This window comes from Oncorhynchus clarkii, chromosome 27 (assembly GCF_045791955.1).
Source record: "Oncorhynchus clarkii lewisi isolate Uvic-CL-2024 chromosome 27, UVic_Ocla_1.0, whole genome shotgun sequence".
NCBI lineage: Eukaryota > Metazoa > Chordata > Actinopteri > Salmoniformes > Salmonidae > Oncorhynchus > Oncorhynchus clarkii.
The window spans coordinates 22,954,062-22,981,529 of NC_092173.1; the positions used below are offsets into that span (position 1 = coordinate 22,954,062).

Here is a 27,468-nt window from a genome sequence, read left to right on the forward strand (position 1 = left end):
CGGGTGGTTGTTGTTCTTGATGATCTTTTTGGCCTTCCTGTGACATCGGGTGGTGTAGGTGTCATGGAGGGCAGGTAGTTTGCTCCCGGTGATGCATTGTGCAGACAGCACCACCCTCTGGAGAGCCTTGCGGTTGAGGGTGGTGCAGTTGCCGTACCAGGCTGTGATACAGCCCGACAGGATACTCTCGATTGTGCATCTGTAAAGGTTTGTCAGGGTTTGGGTGACAAGCCAACATTTCTTCAGCCTCGTGAGGTTAAAGAGGCAGTGTGGCGCCTTCTTCACCAGACTGTCCACACATTTCAGTTTGTCTGTGATGTGTACGCCCAGGAACTTGCAACTTTACACCTTCTCCACTGCTATCCCTTCGATGTGGATAAGGGGGTGCTCCCTCTGCTGTTTCCAGAAGTCCACGATCATCTCCTTTGTTTTGTTGACGTTAAGTGAGAGGTTGTTTTCCTGACACCACACCAGTGCCCTCACCTCCTCCCTGTAGGCTGTCTCGTCTTTGTTGGTGATCAAGCCCACTACTGTTGTGTCATCTGCAAACTTGATGATTGAGTTGGAGGCGTGCATGGCCACGCAGTCGTGGGTGAACAGGGAGTACAGGAGAGGGCTGAGCCCACACCCTTGTGGGACCCCAGTGTTGAGGGCCAGCGAAGTGGAGATGTTGTTTCCTACCTTCACCACCTGGGGGTGGCCCGTCAGAAAGACCAGGACCCAGTTGCACAGGGAGGGGTTGAGACCCAGGGCCTCCAGCTTGATGATGAGCTTGGAGGGTATTATGGTGTTGAATGCTGAGCTGTAGTCAATGAACAGCATTCTTACATACAGTGGCTTGCGAAAGTATTCACCCCCTTGGCATTTTTCCTATTTTGTTACCTTACAATCTGGAATTTTGGGGGGGGGGTTGTATCATTTTGATTTACACAACATGCCTACCACTTTGAAGATGCAACATTTTTTTGTTTTATTGTGGAATGAACAATAAATAAGATTTTAAAAACTTGAGCATGCATAACTATTCACCTCCCAAAGTCAATACTTTTTCAATACAGAATCACCTTTTGCAGCAATTACAGCTGCAAGTCTCTTGGGGTATGTCTCTTTAAGTTTGGCACATCTAGCCACTGGGATTTTTGCCCATTCTTCAAGGCAAAACTGCTCCAGCTCCTTCAAGTTGGATGGGCTCCACTGGTGTACAGCAATCTTTAAATCATACCACAGATTCTCGATTGGATTGAGGTCTGGGCTTTGACGAGGCCATTCCAAGACATTTAAATGTTTCTCCTTATACCACGCGAGTGTTGCTTTAGTAGTATCTTAGGGTCATTTTTTAAATTAATTTATTATATAACTAGGCAAGTCAGTTAAGAACAAATTCCTATTTACAATGACAGCCTAGGAACAGTGGGTTAACTGCCTTGTTCAGGGGCAGAACAACAGATCTTTACCTTGTCAGCTCGGGGATTCAATCTAGCAACCTTTTGGTTACTGGCCCAATGCTCTAACTACTAGGCTACCTGCCGCCTCATTGTCCTGCTGGAAGGTGAATCTCTGGAAGACTGAAACAGGTTTCCCTCAAGTATTTCCCTGTATTTAGCACCATCCATCATTACTTCAATTCTGACCAGTTTCTCAGTCGCTGCCGATAAAAAACATCCCCACAGCATGATGCTGCCACCACCATGCTTCACTGTGGGAATGTTATTCTCGGGGTGATGAGAGGTGTTGGGTTTGCACCAGACATAGCATTTACCTTGATGGCCAAAAAGCTAAATTTTAGTCTCATCTAACCAGAGTACCTTCTTCCATATGTTTGAGGAGTCTTCCACATGCCTTTTGGTGAACACCAAACGTGTTTGCTTATTTTTTTCTTTGAGCAATGTCTTTTTCCTGGCCACTCTTCTATACAGCCCAGCTCTGTGGAGTGCACGGCTTAAAGTGGTCCTATGGACAGAAAGTCCAATCTCCGCTGTGGAGCTTTGCAGCTCCTTTAGGGTTATAATTGGTCTCTTTGTTGCCTCTCTGATTAAATCACTCCTTGCCGGGTCCGTGAGTTTTGGTGGGAGGCCCTCTCTTGACAGGTTTGTTGTTTTTAATAGTGGATTTAATGGTGCTCCGTGGGATGTTCAAAGTTTTGAATATTTTTTTATAACCCAACCCTGATCTGTACTTCTCCACAACTGTCTCCCTGACCTGTTTGGAGAGCTCCTTGGTCTTCATGGTGCCACTTGCTTTGTGGTACCCCTTTGCTTAGTGGTGTTGCAGACTCTGGGGCCTTTCAGAACAGGTGTATGTATATATACTGACATCATGTGACCGATCATGGGACACTTAGATTGCACACAGGTGGACTTTATTTAACTAATCATGTGACTTCTGAAGGTAATTAGTTGCACCAGATCTTATTTAAGGGGCTTCATAGCAAAGGGGGTGAATATGCACGCACCACTTTTCCGTTTACATATTTTTTAGTTTCACTTCACCAATTTGTACTATTTTGTGTATGTCCATTACATGAAATCCAAATAAAAATCAATTTATATTACAGGTTGTAATGCAACAAAATAGGAAAAACGCCAAGGGGGATTAATACATTTGCAAGGCACTGTAGGTATTATTTTTGTCCAGATGGGATAGGGCAGCGTACAATGTGATGGCGATTGCTTCATCTGTGGACCTGTTGAGGCGTTATACAAACCGAAGTGGGTCTAGGGTGGCCGGTAAGGTGGCGGTGATATGATCCTTGACTAGCCTCTCAAAGCACTTCATGATGACAAAAGTGAGTGCTTCTTGGGTACAGGAGAAACGGTAGCCATCTTGAAGCATATGGGGACAACAGACTGGGATAGGGAGCGATTAAATATGTCAGTAAACACACCAACCAGCTGATCTGCGCATGCTCTGAGCTAGGGATGCTGTCTGGGCCAGCAGCCTTGTGAGGGTTAACATTTTTAAATGTTTTACAGTACCATTTTAATAAAAAACAATCACAGTGAGGTACTTAATTGTTACCCGGAAATGATTTGATATTGAGATAAATTGGCAGCATTGGCCCTTTAAAAGTGATTTGTGTGCTGTATGGCTAGTCTTTAGCTAGAGGAAATATTTTTAATTTAGGACTTTTTGTAAGATACAAAATAAATAGGCATACATGAGCTTATATTGTAAATGGAAGAATAACATGGAAATTATTTTGTATTCTTCAATGGTGAAACAGAAGTTTGCCACACAATGACCCATGTGCAGAGAGGTGTTATTGTCCTATTTGCATCGTGTTCTGATTTGACCCTTGCCCTCCTCGTCCTACCTCAGGCAACAACTGCTGATCCATATGATTGCATAAAATTGACCCAACTACCTGCTCCAGTGTCATTAAGTGTCATTAAGGTGGATTCCCTTTAGGCCCTGTCTCACTCACTTGACCAATATGGTGTGGATGACCAGCAAACTGCAAACTGTCCAGTCCGTCTCTGTCACCACAAGTGGAGGGAGAGAGACCCTATTGGTCAGAAGGATCAATATGACACACCACATCACCACACTTTATTCTCTAAAAGCAGCACAGAGACAGGCACTGTCTCTCTTCACAACCCCAATGAGTTCCACTTGGGCTAAGACAGTTCCAATGTCACATGTCCTCAGTGAACTTCCACAGCCTACAGCGGAGCTGATAGAGTTTTAATCGCCAGGGAAAAGCATTTACCAAGCTGCTCCATAGCAACACGGCTGCATGCACTGTAGGGCCTCACATGACACAATGAAATGGTACCTACTATGGATATCACCATTTATATAACACCTGATGTTCCTGTATTTAAACTGTACATAATGTTAGCATCAATGCTTTCCTTTGGCCTCTGCCTTTTAAGTCAAGAAATGTATTCCAGGCAGTCTGCAAGTCAACAATTCATCAGAGTTACAACATCTCCACATTAAATGTGGAATGAAATTAAACAGAAAGAAAGGTTAGGCATGTGTTCCTAGGTTTAAAAAAATTAAATGTGTACATGTGTATACCATGCTTCATGCCATGATTTAAATGCCAGTTTGAAATTCTGTTGATTGACCAAAATTATACCTGCCACTTTATGGCGTCATGTGAGTAGGAATAACAAAGCAAAATGGCTGTGGTATGAGAACAATGAATACAATGTTTGTTTGGAAACAAAATAGTTCAGTAATTATGCTGTAAAAAATGGTTTAATAATTTGCTAAGAAATAGGGAATTACTGAACTTCTCTCACATGTCTCTCAAGGACTTCCTATCATCACAAAGGAGTGGTGAGTGTACTGTACTGTATCAGATTGATACAATATTTCCTATTTTATTATAATTCCAGTTTTTGTGGATTTACTGTTTTTTTGGGGGAAAGAATTTAACTGAATTGAATTTTCTCTGGCTCAGCTGGAATATTGGTATTATGTTTCCTTGTTGTGCATCCTATCCTTCTTAACTTCCTGTAAAGACATTATTATCATAAACTCATAGCAGCTTTATGGTCATTCATCATTTTGACTGTGCGTGTCTTTGTGCAGGGCCTCAATGGGCCAATCAGAACAAAGATATCTTTAAACTCTTCCTTGCACAGGTTGAGGGGATTCGATTAAGCTGCCCCAGAAGCCGGTGAGTGAGGTGAGCTCTGCTAAAACGGAATGGTTTACGGAATCTGCGTCGCTCTGTCATGTTGTCATCAATGCAGTATGGTGCATCTCTTTTCCATAAAATATATGTTCAAATTTTCAAACTAGTTTTCATTGGGAAGACAGAAAGGATTTTTATTAAAACCAATCACTTTTGCATGTGAAAACACAGAATCCTACTTATTACTGCAACCGTAACATAATTAACCTAACCTTCTTTGTAATTCACCTAATCTCCTGCTTAGGTTCTCCTAACCTGCTACGAAAAGTAAAATCTGACAAAAGCTGTATCTCACCTAGTCAAAACCCGGTGTGCCCAGGGTGTTAAACGAATCCCTTAATGCTGCTCCACCAATGACCAGAAGAGGGCACTCCTGGCCATTACCTTTCTCCCATGTGAGCTGGAGGCACTGTGACATACTGGTGAGCAAATTAGTCAGATTAGTAAACAGCCTCACAGTGCTGTGCAAAGCTTCTTCGGAGGAACATTGGTTCCTAATCCTCACAGAGCTCACAGAGCTCTGATGAGACACCAGAGAGATGACCACACAGAGAAAGAAAAACAACTCTTCCTTCAAGTTACCCCCTTCATACATGTCAACTTCTAGAGTTTATATATACACATATGTCTAGATGAGATGAGATTTCACAGCCTAACACATTACAATTCTGGTACAATGTAAACATATGATGAGAACTTTTTTGGCTCAGACTATATATTTTGATTGCACACATCGTGATTGTATAATACAGTATTAGCTGTAGCAGTTGTGTGCATTGCATGCTCAGACTGCAATGAGGAGATCTGTGAAATAACTAGACATTGTTGGCGTTTTTCACTCTCATTATGACCACAGTTGACATTATGGATGCAGCGCATCCTCTGAAATGGCTTCACATAATTGTCCACCGGTTATGCATTCCTGTCCTTCCGTCCATCCACCTTGCCCTATTGCCTTAGCCAGAGCACTACAATGGTGTAATCAGCATGCCTTGTACAACAGGCATAATGACTGGGACATCTCTAAGTACATAATGCTCGTCTTAGACGCTGTGCATCTGTTGGCATTTCCATGTGACATTGGATACTGTGTAATTACAGCCAGGAAAGAGCTGGACAAGCTGGGATTAAAGGGGATGGAGCGTAATGACCTGGCCACATGTTTGTTCTGAAAATCTCATTTTCTACCATCACCCTGCTTGCCTGGGTGTTTTTATTGGGCAGGCAATAGCATTGTTTGTATAGAGATTCTTAGCCTAGCTACTCTGCTTCAGATTTTTGTGGAGATCAGAAAGTCTGTAGTCAAATCAAATCAAACTTTATTTGTCACATGCGCCGAATACAACAAGTGTAGACTTTACCGTGAAATGCGTACTTACAAGCCCTTAACCAACAGTGCAGTTCAAGAAGAGTTAAAATATTTAGCATATAAACTAAAGTTAAAAAATAATAAAAAGTAACACAATAAAATAACAATAACAAGGCTATATACAAGGGGTACCGAGTCAGTGTGTGGGGGTAAAGGTTAGTTGAGGTAATTTATACATGTAGATAGGGGTGAAGTGACTATACATAGATAATAAACAGAGAGTAGCAGCAGTGTAGAAAACAAATGGAGGGGGTAGTGGCTATTTAATTAATTGTTTAGCAGTCTTGTGGCTTGGGGGTAGAAGCTGTTAAGGAGCCTTTTCGTCCTAGACGTGGCGCTCCGGTACCGCTTGCCGTGCGGGAGCAGAGAAAACAGACGATTTTATGGGCTTTCCTCTGACACTGTCTATTATATAGGTCCCGGATGGCAGGAAGCTTGGCGCCAGTGATGTACTGGGCCGTACACACTACCCTCTGTAGCGCCTTACGGTCAGTTGCCGAGCAGTTGCCATACCAGGCGGTGATGCAACCGGTCACTCATTGACCCTTAAAATGGGAATTACTGTGGATACATATGATACATAGTAGGATATAGCAGCAAAGCAGTCCCTGTAGGAGTCAGGATCCCTGCCACCTCCTGCTCTTAGCCCCCACGGCAGACACTACCCTTACTCACCGTTTGCAGTATTACACACACACACACACACACACACACACACACACACACACACACACACACACACACACACACACACACACACACACACACACACACACACACACACACACACACACACACACACACACACACACACCATCTGTGTTAGCATGGTGCCCGCCAGATGCTCACAGCAGCACAACACAGATGTTCCTATGGTAGCAGCAGGAAGGGAGGCTGGTGGTTGGTGGCAGAGCAGAGTAGTTTTCATGGCATGGTGTTTAAAGTATAGTATGGAGCCCCTGGGGAAGAAAGAGTAACTCCAAAGAGCTCCCAGGATGAGTTAATATCTCCAAGGTCACGTACAGTAGACAATCAGAGGCATGATACTGAGTTTTGTGGCCAAGAGAGTGAGAGATCAGATACACTTTGTTGACTATCTGTAGGTCTATGTTCCACAACAAATTGGTTAAGTTTGGTTAATTCATCTTTAAATGTCTGTTGTGGTTCGCTCTGTCCCTCTGTGCTACTGCTATCTATTAATTTCATGGCATGCAATCTGCATCTCCACTATCTCCCGCCCACCAGTGCTGTATGTGTTGTGTGGCTGTTTTCTGGTTCAGATATCCTTCTATAATGAAAGAAGGGCGCTTCCAGGCAGAAACACCCACCCTGCTGCTGCCTTAGCCGGGGTAAGAGAGTGCAGAGTGTGCTTGCCCCCTGGCTGTGTGCTGGTGATTGTGCTCTGAGAGGAGGAGATAAATAAACATAGAGGTGGGGAGGAAAGAGGGTCTTCATACATTTTTATGACCACATAGATAAGATCAGTTGTGTGCCATCGTTACTAGGCAACACTGCAACCCTGTGTTGGATTGAGTTGTGAAGCTGAGAAGTCAAATTCCACATTCTTATTGCCGTCATGCTTCTGCGTTTGTTAACAATCAGGCAGCTCACTGCTCCATGCATGGTCTGTGTCAAGACCGAGAGACTAGTTTAGACTTTGAGTGATTAAAGGCAAACACATTATTGATTAGAGAATATCAAAATGCTATTACACCATTGTTATAACACTATAATAACATTGTGGTGAAATGATCTGATGATCATGATGGGTTGAAAAGGTTTGTTCATTTAGGAGATGAAATGCATAATGATGATTTATTGATCTTTCACTTTTCCAGTGAGGAATGGGAGAGAGGGAGGCAAGGGGAATGCAGCTATAAGCACCAAATCACCAAACAGACCCTTTTCGTCCTCTCTATCCTTTCCTCCCTCGCTCCTTTCCTCCCTCTCTCCTCTCACTTTAGCCCCCTCTAGCCCCCTCAGCGCCCTAGTTTAGCACGTCAAGATTGGCTACAGATATGCTGCTCCGTGCCTTGGGGCTAGCCAATGGAAGGCCGTCAGTAGTTGCGGTAGTAGGGTGGGGCGTTGGTGTTGTGAAGTGGTACTGGATTGCTCGGGGAGTAGAGGTAGGGGGGTGGATAACTGCTCTCTATGGATGAAGGGGAATGGGTGACAAGTCATAGAGGGAGAAAGACAATGGAATGCATGTGTTTGTAAACATAATACATAATTAGTGTTAGTCCACCAGTGGGGATCATATTTCTACTTTCTATATTTGTGATTTGTTTACACAAAATACTTTTATATTGATCCTGCAATACTGTTTGCAATGGTTGACATGTTATTTTTCTCTTGACCAAATAACATCACTGCTCATTTTTATATCTTGAGCACTCAGGCTCAAAAGCTCTCTCCTCACTTGGCGGTCCTCATGTAGACTGTGTTGATATTGAATGATTCAAGTGTTTATCTCCTTTGAGAGTGATATGGTTGATAACAGAACACCATCATGTGTTGTCTTTCACAACATTCTCCCTCAGCCAACTTAACTCTACACACTGTTATATTTGGAGCCACACGCACAGTTTGTCACTTATCAGCATCATTGTTTTAGTCAACAAAGGGGATCATTTACTGGTGCTGTGGACAGTTCTATTCTGAGCTAATGGGTTGCATAGTGCGAGGGAACCTGATCCTCCTTTGAGTGACTTGGAAAAGGGCCGCCTGACATTTTTCTGATGATAGGTAAGTCTGTATTTTGTTATAAGAGACACCCACCCGGCTTCAGAGAAGTTGTCAAAACAAGAATGCTGTCCTGGCAATTACACCTAACCCACCATCTGCAGCACAAGTGCCATGGAAAGGCCAGGGGAATGATGATGGGAGAGAGGGTGAAGTGGATGGGCAGACTGGATAAAGGCAGCAGGCAGGGCCATCATGGAGACAGGTCAAACAGTTCATTAGATCTCTCTCGTTGTTTTGGATGGAAAAAGTGCAGACAGGAATAAAAATAAAGAAATAGGCCTTCACCATTATGTCTTTTTTACCAAAAATAGGAACATTTTGAAGTAACTTAAAATACTACAACAGTGTTTTAGTATATAGTACTGTTGCATGACCACAGTTTGTATTGGATATGATGACATAGAAGAAACATCAGCAACACAAATATTCAACCCATTTTGTGAAAGCAATGTGTGTATTTCTGGTGAGTGTGTGTTTATGGGGAGTCCTTCAATATAAAGATATTTCTTCTTAGTTCTGTTGTTGTCTGCCACGACCACACGGCAAGGGCAAGCCTGCATGCAGTAGCCCATTGGCCTCATTATCAGATGCCTTTTCCAGTATTTGAACAACTTGATGGGAGGTTAAATTACACCCCACCTCCACCTAACCCCATGCCATATTCAAAATGTGATGTAAGAAGTCCTTCCATTATGTTTGTATACAGTATATCTGAAATACATTTACACTGATAAACCTGCATTGGAGTGGCTACTGCTTTGCTGAAAACTAACCATCTATGCCTAGCCTTACTTCATTAACATCTAGTACATTGTGAACAGTCAGTGGTCCAAGGATCTTGCTCTGGGAGTGTGAATGATGGTATTGTGTTTCACAATGTAAGTAAACCACAGAGATTTTACATCTATCACAGCATTGAAGTGGTAAATGAAAGCACCTGCTCTCCATAAAGAATTTAGGGTTTCAGTAACATTTGATATATACTGTACGTATCACCTACTTACAAAATTCCTCCATTGAGTGTGATATTTTTAAATACGATGGAGATGTACAGTACCATCGGAAAGTATTCAGACCTATCACGACTCAGGATATGAACCAGATGCAGACACAGGAGGCGGATAGTTCGTTTCTCAGAATATTTATTATTAACAAAGGGGCAGGCAAAGGTCAGGTTGAAGGCAGGCAGAGGTTCGTAATCCAAGGCAGAGTCAATTAGGGACAGAACAGCAGGCATGCTTAGAAAACAAGAACTAGAGAACTGGAAAAACGGGAAGCACCCTGGTAAAACTGACAAAACAAGACAAACTGGCAACAGACAAACAGAAAACGCAGGTATAAGTACACAGGGGATAATGGGGGAAAATGGTAGACAACTGGTAGTGGGTGGAAACAAGCACAAGACAGGTGAAACAGATCTAGGTGTGACACAGAACCCTTGACTTTTTCCCCATTTTGTTACGTTAGCCTTATCCTAAAATTGATTAAATAAATACAAAAAATCACACAACCACACAATACCCCATAATGACAAAGTTCAAATAAGTTTTTTTGAAATTTTAGCAAATTCATGAAAAATAATAACAGTAATATCTTATTTACATAAGTATTCAGACCCTTTGGTATGAGACTCGAAATTGAGCTCAGGTGCATCCGGTTTCCATTGATCATCCTTGAGATGTTTCTACAACTTGATTGGAGACCATCTGTGGTAAAATCAATTTATTGGACATGATTTGGAAAGGCAGACACATGTCTATATAAAGTCCCACAGTTGACAGTTCATGTCAGAGCAAAACCAAGCCATGAGGTTGAAGGAATTGTCCACAGAGCTCTGAGACAGGATTGTGTTGAGGCACAGATCTGCAGAAGGGTACAAAAAAATATCTGCAGCATTGAAGATCCCCAAGAACACAGTGGCTCCATCATTCTTAAATGGAAGAATTTTATGGTAGAGTGGCCAGACTGAAGCCACTTCTCAGTAAAAGTTTGCCAAAAAGTACCTAAAGGCAAAGGTCAGGTCGAGGGCAGGCAGAGGTTCGTAATTCCAAGGCAGAGTCAATTAGGGACAGAACGGCAGGCAGGCTTAGAAAACAAAAACTAGAGAACTGGAGATTCTCTGGTCTGATGAAACCAAGATTGAACTATTTGGCCTGAATGCCATGCGTCACGTCTGGAGGCACCATCCAGGATGTTTTTCAGCGGCAGGGACTGGTAGACTAGTCAGGATTGAGGCAAAGATGAACGGAGAAAAGTACAGGGAGATCCTTGATGAAAACCTGCTCCAGAGCACTCAGAACCACAGACTGGGGCGACGGTTCACCTTCCACCAGGACAACAACCCTAAGCACACAGCCAAGACAAAGCAGGAGTGGCTTCGGGACAAGTCTCTGAATGTCCTTGAGTGGCCCAGCCAGAGCCTGGACTTGAACGTCTCTGGAGAGATCTGAAAATAGCTGTGCAGTGACACTCCCCATTCAATCTGACAGAGCTTGAGAGGATCTGCAGAGAAGAATGTGAGAAACTCCCTAATACAGGTGTGAAAAGCTTGTAGAATCATACCCAAGACGACTCGAGTCTGTAATTGCTGCCAAAGGTGCTTCAACAAAGTACTGAGTAAAGGGTCTGAATATTTTTGTAAATGTGATATTTCAGTTTTTATTTTTAAGAACATTAGCAAAAATGTATAAAAACCTGTTTTTGCTTTGTCATTATGGGGTATTGTATGTATGTATATTGTATATGTATGTATATTGTATGTATATTGATAAGGGTAAAAAAAACTATTTGATCAATTTTAGAATAAGGACGTAATGTCACAAAATGTGGAAAAAAATCAAGGGGTCTGAATACTTTCCGAATGCACTGTTTGTAATTATTCTTGAAGCTCATAATGTAAAAGGGCACTTTTCCTCCTGCTGCCTACAGGTGTCGAATTTTAATTTGAGACAGTTTGCTACAGCTGGAAAATAATCCTGCAGCAACGGTAAATGTGACATTTTCAGTGGATTATAATGAATTGTTGTAGGAGAAAATCAAGTCAGAAGCCTTTTTAAATCTCAAATACACTGCAAGTTTTACATTTACTGCATCGTAAATTAAGATCCTACATCTGTATACATCAGACATGGCTGAAAATCTATTTCATGGCACTGGTATTGTATCATTTATATTTTATTTTAGATGTCCATCAACATAAACCTCCTGGATACAAAAATGTGGAAGTACTTTTATTATTTAGGCCTACCAGCTTTATAGGCAGATCACTGAAGGCTATTAGATCTCCATTGATGCTATCTGGTATATTTATATTTGCCACCAAACACACAGAAACCAAGTGTGAAGGAGGAGCATAATGATGATATGAAAATATTGTGGAAGGTCACCTACTGTACTTCCTCTGAAAGAGATCCTTAACCTTGGATAACTATTTTACATGATTTTATTCATAGCTATTTATTCTCCCGTGTTTACCTTTTTACGCACCGTGAATATCAACAACAAGGAGTGCAGATGTCGTCACTGGACTTAGCTATGCACTTTGCTAAATGGTGGCTATAAAGAACTATGAGAGACTCACTTGAAGTTACCTTAGACCACAAAGATTAGAGAATGTGTCATTTGTGAGATTCACAAGGAAATGTCATTCTGTAGAAAGGTCTTACATGATATTTCTGGCCACTTCCCTTCCTGTTCCTGCCAAGAGAAGGTGGTTGAAAGGAGACATACTTCTGACAGATGGAGGATTGGAGCCTTCATAAAGGTTGACCTGGAAATGAATCCTGTCGGTGACAGGAGAACAATGATGCATTGTTATTACACACTTATTATTTATGTAATAACATACGTATTACACAAATATCTCACTTGTGGGGACACATTATGTTTGAGATGTAACTTTAACTAAATAATCCGTACACTATCAAAGGGGCACATTCAACTGCAGTATTTCATGTCCAAACGATGAAGCATACCCAGTTTTTTAATAAGGATCTCTATAATTGGCTTGATTACAGATATCATTAACATGCTCAAAATAAAAACAAAAAGTTTTGTTTCTTGTTTAGTCTTTTAGTTAGCATGGAGCTGAATGGCTTATAGTGTATTCATACCCCTTAATTTATTGCGCATTTTGTGTAAATCTGAATTCTAAATGGATTAAATATATATTTGTTCTCTCACCCATCTACACACAATACACAAACACAATACACACAAAACAAGCATTTCGCTACACTCGCATTAACATCTGCTAACCATGTGTATGTGACAAATAAAATTTGATTTGATTTGAATACGCCATAACAACTAAGTGAAAACGTGTTTTTAGAAATGTTTGCAAATTTATTGAAAATGTAATACAGAAATATCTCATTTACAGTTAAAGTCAGAAGTTTACATACACCTTAGCCAAATACATTTGAACTCAGTTTTTCACAATTCCTTACATTTAATCCTAGTTAATCCCTGTCTTTGGTCAGTTAGGATCACCACTTTATTTTAAGAATGTGAAATGTCAGAATAATAGTAGAGAGAATGATTTATTTCAGCTTTTATTTCTTTCATCACATTCCCAGTGGGTCAGACGTTTACATACACTCAATTAGTGTTTGGTTGCATTGCCTTTAAATTGTTTAAAGGCAATGGCGTTTATACTTGCAGCTAGCACTGCGATGCAGTGCCTTAGATCACTGCGCCACCCGGGAGGCAATGGGAAATTTTCAATGGGATTTTGGCTGGGCCACTCAAGGACTCACATTCTTGTTCTGAAGCCATTCCATCGTTGCTTTGGCTGTATGCTTGGGGTCATTGTCCTGTTGTAACGTAAATCTTTGCACTCTGAAGCAGGTTCTCATCAAGGATTTTCCAGTATTTGGCTCCATTTCATTGTTTTGGCCTCATCAGACAACATACTGTGTGGGAAGCTCCATATTTTTTTAATTTCACAATGGAAACTTTCAACACTAGACATTTTTTTAAACTCTTCTCCAGATTTATGCCTCATCACAATTTTATCTCAGATATCTAAGGACAGTGCCTTGGACTTCAGGGTATAGTTTCTGCTCTGTGGGACCTTGTATAGACCAGTGTGTTTCTTTCTAAACCATGTCCAAACATTTGAATTGGCCACAAGGCTATTCAAATCAAGTTTTTTAAAGTTAATTAACCTTTATTTAACTAGGCAAGTCAGTTAAGTACAAATTCTTATTTACAATGACGGCCAAACCCGGACAACACTGGGCCAATTATGCACCGTCCTATGGGACTCCCAATCATGGCTGGATGTGATGCAGCCTGGATTCGAGGTACTGCAGTGACGCCTCTTGCACTGAGATGCAGTGTTTTAAACCACTGCGCCACACGGGAGCCAGAGTGGATCATCATTGTAGTGACATCTCAATGATGATCAAAGGAAATTGGATGCACATGAGTTCCATTTGGAGTGTCATAGCAAAGGAGTGTGAATACTTATGTAAATGAGAGATTTCTGTATTTCATTTTCAATAAATTAGCAAATATTTCTAAAAACATGTTTTCACTTTGTCATTATAATATTTCCATGCGATCAGACCCCTCCTCTGCTCTGTCCATCTCCTGTCTGAACTATGTAGCACAAAAAAACAACTATTGCTAGCTTAATAACCAATATCATTAACAGGTTCAAAATAAAGTCTGTTTTTAGTTGTTGGCATGCCGCTGGATGCTTTATGTATAACGCACCATAATTCCATGTCCATCCCCCTCACCTGGGAGGATACAGAGCAGCCATGGCAGGCTGATTGATAATGAGATGTAGCAGGACAAGACGAGCCCCTCAGGTGGTCTTCTAACAGGATTGCTTCCCATCATCTGTAGGGTGCATCCACAGGCCATCTCTGCCTCGGACATCCCAGCAATGAGCACCAGTAAACAGCCAAAACCACTGCACAGCCAGCCTCACAAAGCTACATTCCCCTGTCTTGGGGCTGGGACCATTGTGCTTCTACAAACGCACAAGCTTACAAACCCATGCAAATAGTTCCATACTAGAGCAGACCATTCTAAATCCAATGTAAGTGGTTTGCAGGCAGTGTTTGTTGACCCACTGGCCTGACTCCTCTTCCTGTCCGTCCCTGACCTCACTTTATTGGAGTGCTCATGATAAAAATACACTACATGACCAAAAGTATGTGGCCATCTGCTTGTCGAACATCTCCTTACAAAATCATGGGCATTCATTTGGAGTTGGTCCGCCCTTTGCTGCTATAACAACCTTGACTCTTCTGGGAAGGCCTTCCACTAGATAGAACATTGGAACATTGCTGCGGGGACTTGCTTCCATTCAGCCACAAGAGCATTAGTGAGGTTGGGCACTGATTGTTGAGCGATTAGGTCTGGCTCACAGTCGGTATTCCAATTCATCCCAAAGGTGTTCGATGGGGTTGAGGCCAGGGATCTGTGCAGGCCAGGCAAGTTCTTCCACATCGATCTTGACAAACCATTTCTGTATGGACTTTTCTTTGTGCACAGGGCCATTGTCATGTTGAAACAGGAAAGGGCCTTCCCTAAACTGTTGCCAAAAAGTTGGAAGCGGAGAATCGTCTAAAACAGGGCTGCCCAACGCTCTTCCTGGAGATTTACTGTCCTGTAGGTTTTCAGTCCAACCCTAATTTATCTTATCTGATTCAGCTAGTTAAGGCCTTGTTGAGCAGCTAATTAGTAGAATCAGGTGTGCTAAATTAGGGTTGAACTGAAAACCCACAGGACGGTAGATCTCCAGGAAGAGGGTTGGGCAGCCCTGGTCTAGAATGTCATTGTATGCTGTAGCGTTAAGATTTCCCTTCACTGGAACTAAGGGGCCTACTGTAGCCCGAACCATGAAAAACCGCCCCAGACCATTATCCCTCCTTCACCAAACTTTAGAGTTGGCACTATGCGTTGGGGCAGGTAGCGTTCTCCTTGAATTCGCCAAACTGCATCCTATGACGGTGCCACGTTGAAAGTCACTGAGCTCTTCAGTAAGGCCATTCTACTTCCATTGTTTCACTATGGAGTCTGCATGGCTGTGTGCTCGATTTTATACACACGTCAGCAACGGGTGTTGGCGAAATAGCTGAATCCACTATTTTGAAGGGGTGTCCATATACTTTTGTATGTGTAGTATAAATAGTATACCAAATTAAATGAAAGCTAGACCATTTCAATTTGAATAAATATCTTCTTGCGCCTGGAGAACTGTCCAGTGTAAGTAGCTTTTACCGAACAAAAGGAATGCTGTTGACGAGAGATGCTGGAACAGTGTGTTGAGAGAGAGAGAGAGAGAGACTGCGAGAGAGAACGTGCTGAGAACCAGGAAGAGGACACGTCCTCCTACATCAACGTCCTCCTCACCAAGTTGAGAGACAAAGATAAAAACAACCAACAGAAAATCTGACAAACACTCATCCTTTTAAAATCACAGTCCTGGATGTGTGACTGCAGACAGAGGATGCTGACAGACAGGTCCTCTGTTTGCAGTGAATGGCCTCTTGTGCAGGTCTGATGATTTTAGAAGCTTATCAGACAGGATCTGCTTCTGGGCAGAGGCTTGCTAGGGAAAGGACCAGTCAGGTCAATGTTAAATGCACCAAATCCAGCTAGAATTCACAATCAAAACAATAGCATAATACTTGCTGATGTTAGAACATCATTTAGTATTCAATTATATTTCAACACAATGCCAAAATGTAATGCCAACCCGAAATATAGTAAAAAAAATAAAGAACAAATTACTTTAAAAAATTTGTTTCAATAAGATATCATTACATATTTTACATGCATTTCACCGACCTAATGGTAGATTTGAGTGTTTAATTAATTTCAAATCAATTTATAAAATGATTTCCCACAAAATATATTATAAAAAAAAACTCAAGGGCTCTTTGCATCAATAAAATGTTGAAGGCATAGTCCACTGTCCCTCTCCTGTATAAAAAATACGTGTATCGTCATGTTCCTATTGTGCCTTTAATAAAAGTACCACTTATTTACTTACTTACGCACTTTGTGTGCCTGTATACCACCGTGCGTAAAATGTTCTCCTTGTTAACCGGCTCTTCAGGTGCGCCTTCTTTAACTGCAAATATACCCTCCCTGCTGTACATGCTCTCACCTAGCGCCTAGGAGGACTGGCTGGCGCCTCTGCTCCTTTAAGGCAATGAGGAATTAAAGTGGCTGCAGAGGCAGGGGAGAGGGTTATGAGGCAGCGAGGGTTACCGCATGGACCAACGCGATTAAAAGGGCAGTGGGAAGATGCGCGTGCTTGCCTCTTGCTGGACGGAGAGAGGTGGTGAAGATGGTCTGACTTCAGCTCATCCGGATTGGGTTTTCATTCTTATTGAACTGACCATTTACTATTTATTTTAAGTTATTTTATTTGTCACGTTTTGTTTCCCAACCTGCTTCTATTTTTCAGTTTTCGATTTAAGATGCTTTTTTTGGATTCCACATTGTTATTGTTTAGGTGTCCCGGTTTTAACACCCAGACATTTTTTTGAGGACCTATCGTTGCCCGCGTGCCACTACCCTGACTCAGCATCACACCTGGACTGCAGGCGAGCACTGTATCCCCCTCGAGCATCCCTTTGAAGAGCAGGGGAAGTAGCAAGGCACAGAGGACCAGAGTAGAGCTGCGCAGAGTCGGATCACAGCTTTAACCAAGACAATCAGAGATACACATACTATATCCTCCAAGCGTAAAGAGGGGTCGGAAAGGGGAGAGGAAGAGTAGGCTACGAGAGTACCAGGGAGGGAGTTGTAGAGAAACAAGGAGGAGACGGTGAAAACATTCAGATCAGCAGAGAGTTGGACTGGTTACTAGAAGCTAGTAGCAAATGTTTAACATTACACCTGCCACAGAACATAATTATAGGAAAGCAGCGGTCAAAGAGTGCGGAGGAAGACGAGAAAACATAGCTTTGGGGGATTTGAACGGAGCGGGGCATGTGGATATTTGCAGTTATCTTTTTCCAGAGCATCTTAAATGGTAAGTTTAAATTTCACATTTGAATGTTAGTTATGTCAGTAATTCAGTGAGTAAAGCAAAGTAGATTAGGGGGTTGGAGGTCACCTGTGTTACACATGATAACATTGTATGGTTGCCAACAGTGCTAGGGAGAGAGGAACGGGGGTGAAATGTGCTTTAATCTGTTTTACCTATAAAGCACATCATTGGTTAGTATTTGATAGAATCACATATATTATATCTTATGATGCCTTCATTATTCAATTGCGTATTTCATTGCTTGCTGAGGAAATAAATTGATGTTGCCTTGCCTTGTTCAAGAGAGGTTTAATAAAGTAGACGTGACCTTAAGGTTTAAACCTTAATTGTTGTCAGTTACATTTACTACATCGAATGTAACCCATATTTTCATGTCTGGATGTATATACCGGTAGGCTATGATTTCAGTCCGAAGTAGCATGGGCCTCAATAATGAGTGACGTATTTTATATACTGGACATTTGGTTTAACCCCCTTCCCCTCCCCCATCCAATGTATTTATTTAGAGTTGTATATTTTAAAATTCAATGTAGGGTATTCAGATTCGAAAGGACATTAGAGACATGTAAAAGCTGATAATGTAGCCTATCATTTTATGTGAATTAAATGGATTCATTTAAGTCTATCCTTAGAGATTTATGATATTAGATTAAAATACTACATTGATTTTGAATACATGCATGCAAGTTTTCATTAAACAATGCAATGCATTTCTAACCGTTGCACAGGGGTGTAGACAAATGAAGACATGTAAATTAACAATAATGGTGTATCAATGAGAGAGAAAAAATGTAAGCCACCAGGACCTGATAATGTTGAAAAATGGCTTACCAGAAAAGGGACCCCTGTAGACACTGCAAACACATGTTTTATTTCTTATTGAGATAATGCTGGTAAATAGATTTGAAAGAGCTGGCAGGCCATATATCATGTAACAGAAATAAAAAACAATGATATTATAGAATATTACACACAGAATTATTCTGTCTCCTTTCATGTGATCAATTCATATTGATTTGCAATCTCCAAAGATTGAAAAAGACCAAGAGATGATAGAAAGACAATTTCTTAATGCATTCAGTTAAAAGGTGTGTGTGTATATTTGTGTAGTGTGTGTGTGCTTTCATAAATCTGTGAATTTGCAATGTGAAGCTGATCGGGGAGAAGAGTAAATTGATACAATTTATTACTTACACAGGATCAAATAAACCATTATTTATTGGATATAATCTCTTCCCCAGGAAGGGAGTTATGACAAGGCTGGGTGTGTACGGAAAGGGGTAGAAAATATATCTTCTTACAAAATGTAAAAGCTGACAAGATGGGGGTGTTGCAGATATTGTAAGTTAACAGGGTAGAACCTCTGGTTGTGGTTATGTCGTAGAGGGTCGCTGAATTTACCGCATCAGGCAAAAAGGGGGCATTGGAGGTTTGGGATTAACCCATTGTAGCACATCGAGGGACGCTCATTTTATACCAACGCAGATATGACAAGTTGAACCCAACCCACTTGGCAAGAAAATCAATGGTTAATTTCTAGTTGCTTGTTTCACTCCACTCCCCCTCCCTCCCCAAAAAATCCCAAAACTTAAATTATACATATTTGACTATCATCCACTTTTCCTTGTAATGCAATTCTCAGTCAGCTGCTTATTTACATCTATGTTAGGCTATTCCATCTCTACTCCACATAAAATGTAATCTCCCTTACTCACACTGGCTTCTGTGGAAACTCATAAAAGAACAATAAGCATTCGTTGTTAATCATTATAATTGCGCTGTGACATTAGATCAACTGTCTGGCCAGCCTGGATCCATATACTGTATAGTCTCAGAAGCCTTCATATTGGTAACCTAATATAATAATAGAATAAACGGTACATGCAAAAATGTATATTGTATTATTTGGGAATGGCTTCATCCTTCTGTGTTGTTCTATTGTCCTACATGTTATGCCTTTGTGGACAATGGGCATAGAATGCAGTTGGAGCTGTGATCATGCTTTATTTCCCTGCACTGTATTTCATTATGTTTTCTGTGTTTGCTTTTCTGAAGATGGTGATTATCATGATAATGATGAGGTCTGTATTGACTGAGCTGAGCTGACGATGGTAGAATTAAAGACCTTGTAGTTACACAGAGAAATTGGATTCTAGAAAATGTTTCCTTTTTAGAGTTAGGTTTATCTATAAATCCTATTAAATTACTGTTCTAAATACTCAATTTGTATTCTAATTCCTAATTCTATAGGTCTATCACATGCTCACTGGCCTTTCTCAATGGAAACCTCCATTATGGGTGTCAGGAAAGTGTGAGTTTGGCACAATAAGGCTATACTGAGCGGTGACCTGGAAGTGCTTGGTAAGGGCCCAGCCACTTCCTGAGCCCTTATTGTGCATATTCTGGCATAATGATAATGGAGGAAATTATACATGAAATGCACAATACAAAATATAGCTAAAATATCCAATTTTTGAGGAAACTTGGTCAGTAGATTAGTTTTCTCTGTTGTAATTAACCCCCGAATACAAAATACTACAGGTATGATATTTTTAAGCATTCTTATCATTTTAATTCTGGCCTATTAACTCCATTTATCCATATTTTCTGAAGATATTATGATTTTATTTTGAACCATTAAAGCATTTATAAAACATGAATTAATAATACGTAACTTAAAATATGTATTTATTTTGTGTACTGTGGGTTACCTTTGATCATTTTTATTCAAATGGAATTGTAATTAAGAGATACAGTAGGATATAGCTATCTTTAGATGGCTAAGGAAACATGTTTATTTTTGCTCTCTGAAAGATGCCTTAAAGCAAAACCAATCCAAGCTCCAATTCTGTTTGTAAAAATTATGAGGCGAGGCAGCTCACATAGGGCCCTTATTCATGGGGTGCACGTTTGTCTTAATATTGTTTTGAACATTCGTTTTAGGACTGATGCCTGACTGAGCGTTCTACTCAATGCATTGTCAATAAGTGCTGATAAAGATTTAATTAAAAGTGCATTACAGTGGCTTGCAAATACAATGAAATGTCAAAAGGAGGCAAATAATTAATAGGAAAAACCTTTGTCAGATTGACTTTAGGTGTTAGCTAGCTAAGATTGGGGGAGACCACCAGATTTTAGCTAGCTAACGTTAGCATTGCTAGCTATTTTTGACAAACTTTGCTAGCTAATGACAACATTGCCATCTATCGAAAGTACATTTTACAACATATACTGTATATCATGGCAAAGTTGTTTCCTACTAAATATGTGCAATGTCAATGTATTACCAGCCCACTATACTGTAATTTAGACAAAAGAGTCATTGGCCTCCATTCACAATGACTGGGCTTATCACAATTTATTGGGCACCACTATGGCAGAGGGCGGCTTGAGAACGTTCATAACAATGGCATGACTCGACAGAGTGACTGAGGTGCAACCTGCAGATTCCAGCACAGTGATTGAGAGACAGACCTGAGCAAGGCCGTTTGAGATGGCCTACATCTATTTTGTCTTCAATAAATTAACATTTACACTAAGGTCAATAGGTCACGCACACTTCTCATGTACACATTTCTATCTCAATCAACGTGCCCGTCTTTCTCGTTGTCGAGAGAATATATATAAACTAAACAAACATTTTAACTCAACAGTTTCAACAATTTTACTGAGTTATAGTTCATATAAGGAAATCAATTTAAATAAATAAATTGGGCCCTAATCTATGGATTTCACGACTGGGCAGGGGTGCAGTCATGGGTGGGCCTGGGAGGGCATAAGCCCACCCACTGGGGAGCCAGGCCCAGCCAATCAGATTTAGTTTATCCCCACAAAAGGGATTTATTACAGATAAAAATACTTCTCAGCAAACACCCCCCCCCCCCCCCCCCCTGCCAACATCACTTAGTCTGCCAAGTTAGCATGACAACACATTAGGAACCTGAGAAGGAAAATGCAATGGAGACTGGGGGCAGCTTGATTTGACTAAACTTGGCAGAGAGGAGGAACCTGTGTTTCAGTGGAGTTAATCTACTGGGGGCAATTAAGGCAGCGTACTGATTACAGATCCATCTGTTCCTGTATAGTGAGGTGCTCCTCTTGTAAGACGTATGCCTTTGAATCCTCCATATCTATTTAAAGATCTTTAAGACTTAGCGTCTTTTGGTAGCAGTGGCCTCATGCAGGCAATTGAGGAGGACTTAGTGGACTAGACCTGAATGACAGAACATTTAGTAGATAGATGTGTTCAAAGTTGACCTGTTTTTCATACCCCACCCTACCATGAGACATCCAGGTCTTTGTTACTGGAAAAAGTAAACGATTGGGTTTTATATCATTTAAAAGCTTACAAACAGGGTTATCAAACTATTAAAACATTTCTTGAAATAAATGTTATCAGCCAAAACATGACACTCACCATCAAGAGTATGCTGCGTCTCAACTAATGGCGGGTACAACACAAACAGTTCAGATTATGTAAAATAGAGTCTAAGCTTCAAAATGTGTGAACATTTTAAAAATCTGAGTTTACAATATTTTTGATCATTGACGTTAAAGGTTAAAAAAAAAGTAGATTTCTATTTAAAAACACAAAAAAAAAACAAGAAATTAGATTTTTTTTAGCAACCCTGTTTGTAAGCTTTTAAATTATGTCAAACTCAACCGTTTATCTTTTCCATTGATTAAGACATGGATGTCTCATGGTAGGATGGGGTATGCAAGAAATGTTACCTTTGAGCACATCTAACCCCTAAATGTTTTGTCATTCAGGTCCACAAAGTTACTTTCTGACCTTCGTCAACTAGGTATCAGAGCAGCACATGTGACCTAGCTATGAAAACGTGTATAGTAAGGCAGTAAAATATATAGCCTCACTGTGTGTTATTATTATTATATATTTTTTTGCATTTTACCCCCTCTTTCCTCCCCAATTTCATGATATTCAATTACGATCTTGTCTCATCGCTCCAACTCCCCAACGGGCTCGGAGAGGCGAAGGTCGAGTCATGTGTCCTCCGAAACCTGCCCGCTGAACCCGAAAGTCAGCCGCACCAATGTGTCGGAGAAAACACCGTTCAACTGACGGCCGAAGTCAGTCTGCAGGTGCCTGGCCCACCACAAGGAGTCGTAAGAGCGTGATGAGCCAAGTAAAGCCAATCTCTCTCCTAACCCGAAACGAGGCTGGGTCAGTTGTGCGCTGCGCTATGGTACTCCCGATCACGGCTGGTTGTGACACAGCCTGGGAACGAACCCGGGTCTGTAGTGAAGCCTCAATCACTGCAATGCAGTGCCTTAGGCCGCTGCACCACTCGGGAGGCCCTCAATGTATGTATTGATAGATACAGTACCTATCTGAGAAGTAAATGTGAGTTCAGTTCAAACATGATTTCATCACTTGTTTAAGGTCAATTATTCCCTAGAGTAGTTTTGAGAGGGTGTTTGCTTGTGGAAAAGTATGTGTGGTAGCGTTGTTGTTGTCATTCCTGAGGAACGGTTGCTAATGGTAATGTCTGATAATGGAGACCCTGATGTGTAATAATGGATCTCCCAGTTCACACATACTGACTCCATAATGAAGATGCCTACTAAAGATGTTCAGCAGCCGTTTTGCAGTCTAATTAGTAATGGGGCATGGGAGACTCACAGTGGTGGTGGTGGTATGTTTCACTGAATGTAAAATCTAATTACAAATCAGACTGTGTATCCTTAAGGATTCTGCTGAATCAGAACAATATAATTGCATTATCACCATGTAAATGGCTTTCACATTAAAATGTTAACTATACCGTTTAGCATTGACGGGGGGGGGGAAACGCACACAGATTTATATGTTTGATCAACCATGTAGAGAGAGGGTGCATCTGGCAAAGACAGGTCAGGTTATTTTATGTCATGTTATTTTAAAAGGCTGAGCACCTAGAAAAGTGGCTAATGCAGTTTTTAGAGATTACCCACATCATAAATACATGAAATAACATTCTACCTATGTCTAATGCACATACTGTATGTTGGATTAGGACTACTGTGTGTGTGTGTGTGTAATAATACAAGGAATAAATACACAATGAGTAACGATAACTATTCACAAAGTCACAAAGATCACATAGAATTTATGAGGGAAATAATTAATTAGTCACTTAATCTGGTACCTAAATGCCCATGCTTTGACCTACACACCCATGTGAATTAACTTGATTGATCCCTATATGCCCAGTGCACGTGTTTGCTCTGGTATGGATGGATCACCTTGGTGACTCTCTCACGGTTTGTCCCTTTGAGCTTGGTATTTTCCTCACATTTCATCTGCTTCTCTTTGTCTTATTGACTGCCACTCTTTTACCTCCTTCTAGTGTTTCATCTCTTGTACTGTCTCCTATGTCCTTATCACAGATAAACTTCTCAATCAGTCATTCTGTGAATGTACCAAGTTATGTTTCCTGAGGTATTTTACAATTAGAGTCTTCAGAGGCCTTTTATGCATAGTACCAATAGTAAAGTAGGCTGAGGGGTAACAGAGGCAGGACAGAGGCAGGACAGAGGCAGGACAGGCAGGACAGAGGCAGGACAGAGGCAGGACAGGCAGGACAGAGGCAGGACAGAGGCAGGACAGAGGCAGGACAGAGGCAGGACAGAGGCAGGACAGAGGCAGGACAGAGGCAGGGGTGGATAGACAGTGAAGGAAAGACAAATTAGTCCAGCTTGGTTTCTCGACGCAGCTTTATTTTTAAACCTGGCACAGACGGTAAGATTTAAGACCAATTTAGTGCCTGCTATTATTAGCTGTCCATTTTAAAAGTGCTGCCATTTGCTGGGTTGAGGAAAGATGTGTGTGTAGGTGTGTGAATGTGCCTGCTGTACCCAGAGGAGTCAGATTGATGCTTTTGCATCCTATGGTCATTCTGGTGTGAGAGACTGCATGCCTTTGTGCTTATTTCTATATGCCATATGCTCAACTATGTATATTTCTGCTAACCCTAGAGTCACCTTTCATATTAATGTGTGCTGCTGGAAAAGACCAGAGTGGTTTAACGATCAAAGGCTAGGATCACTGTTATGGTTTCACTTTCTGGGGGTTTTCTACACTATAAGATGCAAATACTGTTTGTGTTCACAATATGCTAACTTCATATCTGTTCTCAGAATACAGAGAAAGAGACACAAACCACAGTGTATGAATGAGCCTGCATTCCAATGAATTTGGATCAGTTACCAATTTGATGTTTTGATATGCACAGTTGCACCTCTAAAAAAAGGTGGTTCCTATTGAAAGAATCTGTGTCCCCAGGAATCAGTAACTTTGTGACTGCTGGTAAATGTCTCATTAGTGTTGCTAGCCTGAGCTTTATTATGTGTTGCTTTCCCTCTCTCTATCAGCCTTTCCCCAGAAGTGATTATGCTAATTGCTGTTTGATCAGATGATTACATTATAATTCGATTAATCCGGAGTACTAAATGCTCTGAATACATTTGCGTCTGCTTGGCTTGCTGGCTTTACAGAGCTAATGTCCCCTGTCACACAGCGAACACACAGGAGAAAGAGACAACCCTAAAACATGTATTTTTTGGAGGGATGGTGTGTAGTGAGGAAGGGGGATAATAAAGCAATCAGGGGAAAGACGGAGAAGAGAGGAGGAGGCTGGTTGGCTGGGGGATTCTTCAGGGAACACATGCTATGCTCCTTAGTGTTAAAAAAAACATGTTTGCTTTACGGTTTGGATGTGATAAATGTTTAATATAATACGTCTATAACGATTGTCAAATAGGTCTGGAGTATTTAAGTGAGTGTGGCACATAGCATATTTAAAGGGCCCTGGTTATGGGGCAGCTAATAAGATGACAGGAGCCAGCTGCTGTGACATTAGCACTGACACACTTCACAACGCCAGCTGTTCATGACGGACTTCTGTTAAACAACAGTGGAATGTGGATCAATGGAAGTAACAACAAGATGTGATCACTTCTGTTGGTTTCTCAGCTGGTGTTACATCACTGTCTAACAATAAATGGGGCGTTTGCAACTTATTTTACATTGGCTACATGATTTATGATCACCTGGGCATTTTCAGTTGATTTTGTTGACCTTTTCACCTGTTCGCCTATTGTAGTTTTCTCTATAATTCCACCTCCACACTGTAGAATGTCTACATTTGCCACCACTCTGGAAGATGCTGTTCCCATAGCGAGCATGCAGGTTGGCAGTGATGAGTATATGCAGGACAACATCATTGATGCCCCTGCACCTGTGGTCAGTTCATCATTAATTCTGCAGAAGAGTAATCAGTCTCCTTCCAGTGTTTGTCTACATAGACAGTCATCCATCCACCATCTAAAGAACCCTCAAACTACGCTATCAACAGTATGTAATATACTCAATTATTCTAACTCTGTGTGAGGAAGCTAAGCAGGGTTGTCTGTCAAAATACCGTTGACCCCATGTCCTCTTGACTTGGGGTGTGTTCAGTTTGGTTTACCGCTGCGTTTTTTAACAGCCTTTGCGGTATGTTTGATCCCGCTTGGTGGCTGTGGCGAGGTTTGGCCTGGTCAATATGGGTGTGACAATTAGAAATCGCAAAACTCGTGCAGCACACCATACACAATCGTCCTCTGGGCCACCATAATCATGCTGTCTTTAACTGGTTGTTCAGTACAGTAGCATTTCCTGTACAAAGGAATCCGACAAATGATATAAGAAGAATTCAGCACACTATACTCAAAATGTTCACTGCTCTTTCTTTATTCATACAGTCCAGTGTGACTATGCCCTCCTCATCTAAAAGGTTGCCACCCAGTGTTGGTCTACTATATCATTAAATGAAGATGGTCTAACATCTTGGCATTATCTCTGTAGGTTTAAGCAGTGGTTAAGTTTAGTCTACACGCATTGACTCCCCCATGCTACTCACTCTGACGCTCACAGGATTTGTCAAGGGGATTAGCTTCAGCTTGCCATAAATACACCATGTTGTTTTAATTTATGTTAATTTGTTTGTGGAAAGTTGACCCAATATGAAAAATGCTGCACTACCAATTTCCTAAGAAATATGGAAAGAAACCGGAGTATTCCCTTATCAGTGTGGCTTGCAGTATGAATCAGCCTTGAAAAGTCTGGGCACTGAGGAGGACAATCATTGAGTAATTTTAAGAATTTGGTATTCTCATGAGAATACAATTGTTTTCTCCCATCTATTTGATTGAATATGCAAATAGTTTGCTCGGTTAATGCCTCAAAGAAACTCTTTCTCCACACTTTAGTGTTCATATTGCACCACAAAATACTATTATTTGTACCCTGGTACTTTTTATTCAGCTGTAGTAGCAGCAGAGGGAGTTGCTATAGTTTGGTATCCAGTATACTGTAATCCCCCATCAGATTCTCTCCCTCCCGTTGGTTCATCAGCAGCATAATTTAGACATCAACGTCTGGAACGCTGACATTCTCCCTACTGAGATATGCTGCTGCTGCTGCCTCCTTCTCTATTAATGAGACATCCACTCTCACCCATTTAACACATGAAAATAAAAGTAGATCTAGAGAGGTGCACCATGGGGCTCCGCTTTACCATATCCTACTCCTCTGACATCAGACGATGGATCTGTCTTTGCATATCACCAGTGATCAGAGCAGAGCAGACAGCGGCCCCTTTCTTCTGTCATGTCCTGGTTAATATTCATGAAAGCAAATTG

At 41.2% G+C, this 27,468-nt stretch overlaps 1 protein-coding gene across 2 annotated transcripts in view; it reads left to right on the forward strand.

Moving 5' to 3' along the window:
• The first annotated feature begins 17,089 nt into the window (after positions 1–17,089).
• The window catches only part of LOC139386013 (cell adhesion molecule DSCAM-like), a 125,829-nt gene continuing 115,450 nt past the window's right edge, over positions 17,090–27,468 (forward strand). For both annotated transcript variants that reach the window (XM_071131343.1, XM_071131344.1), the window contains exon 1: positions 17,090–17,766. In XM_071131343.1, coding sequence (XP_070987444.1) covers positions 17,724–17,766 — 43 coding nt within the window. In that variant the 5' untranslated portion in view covers positions 17,090–17,723. The remainder of the gene's footprint in view (positions 17,767–27,468) is intronic.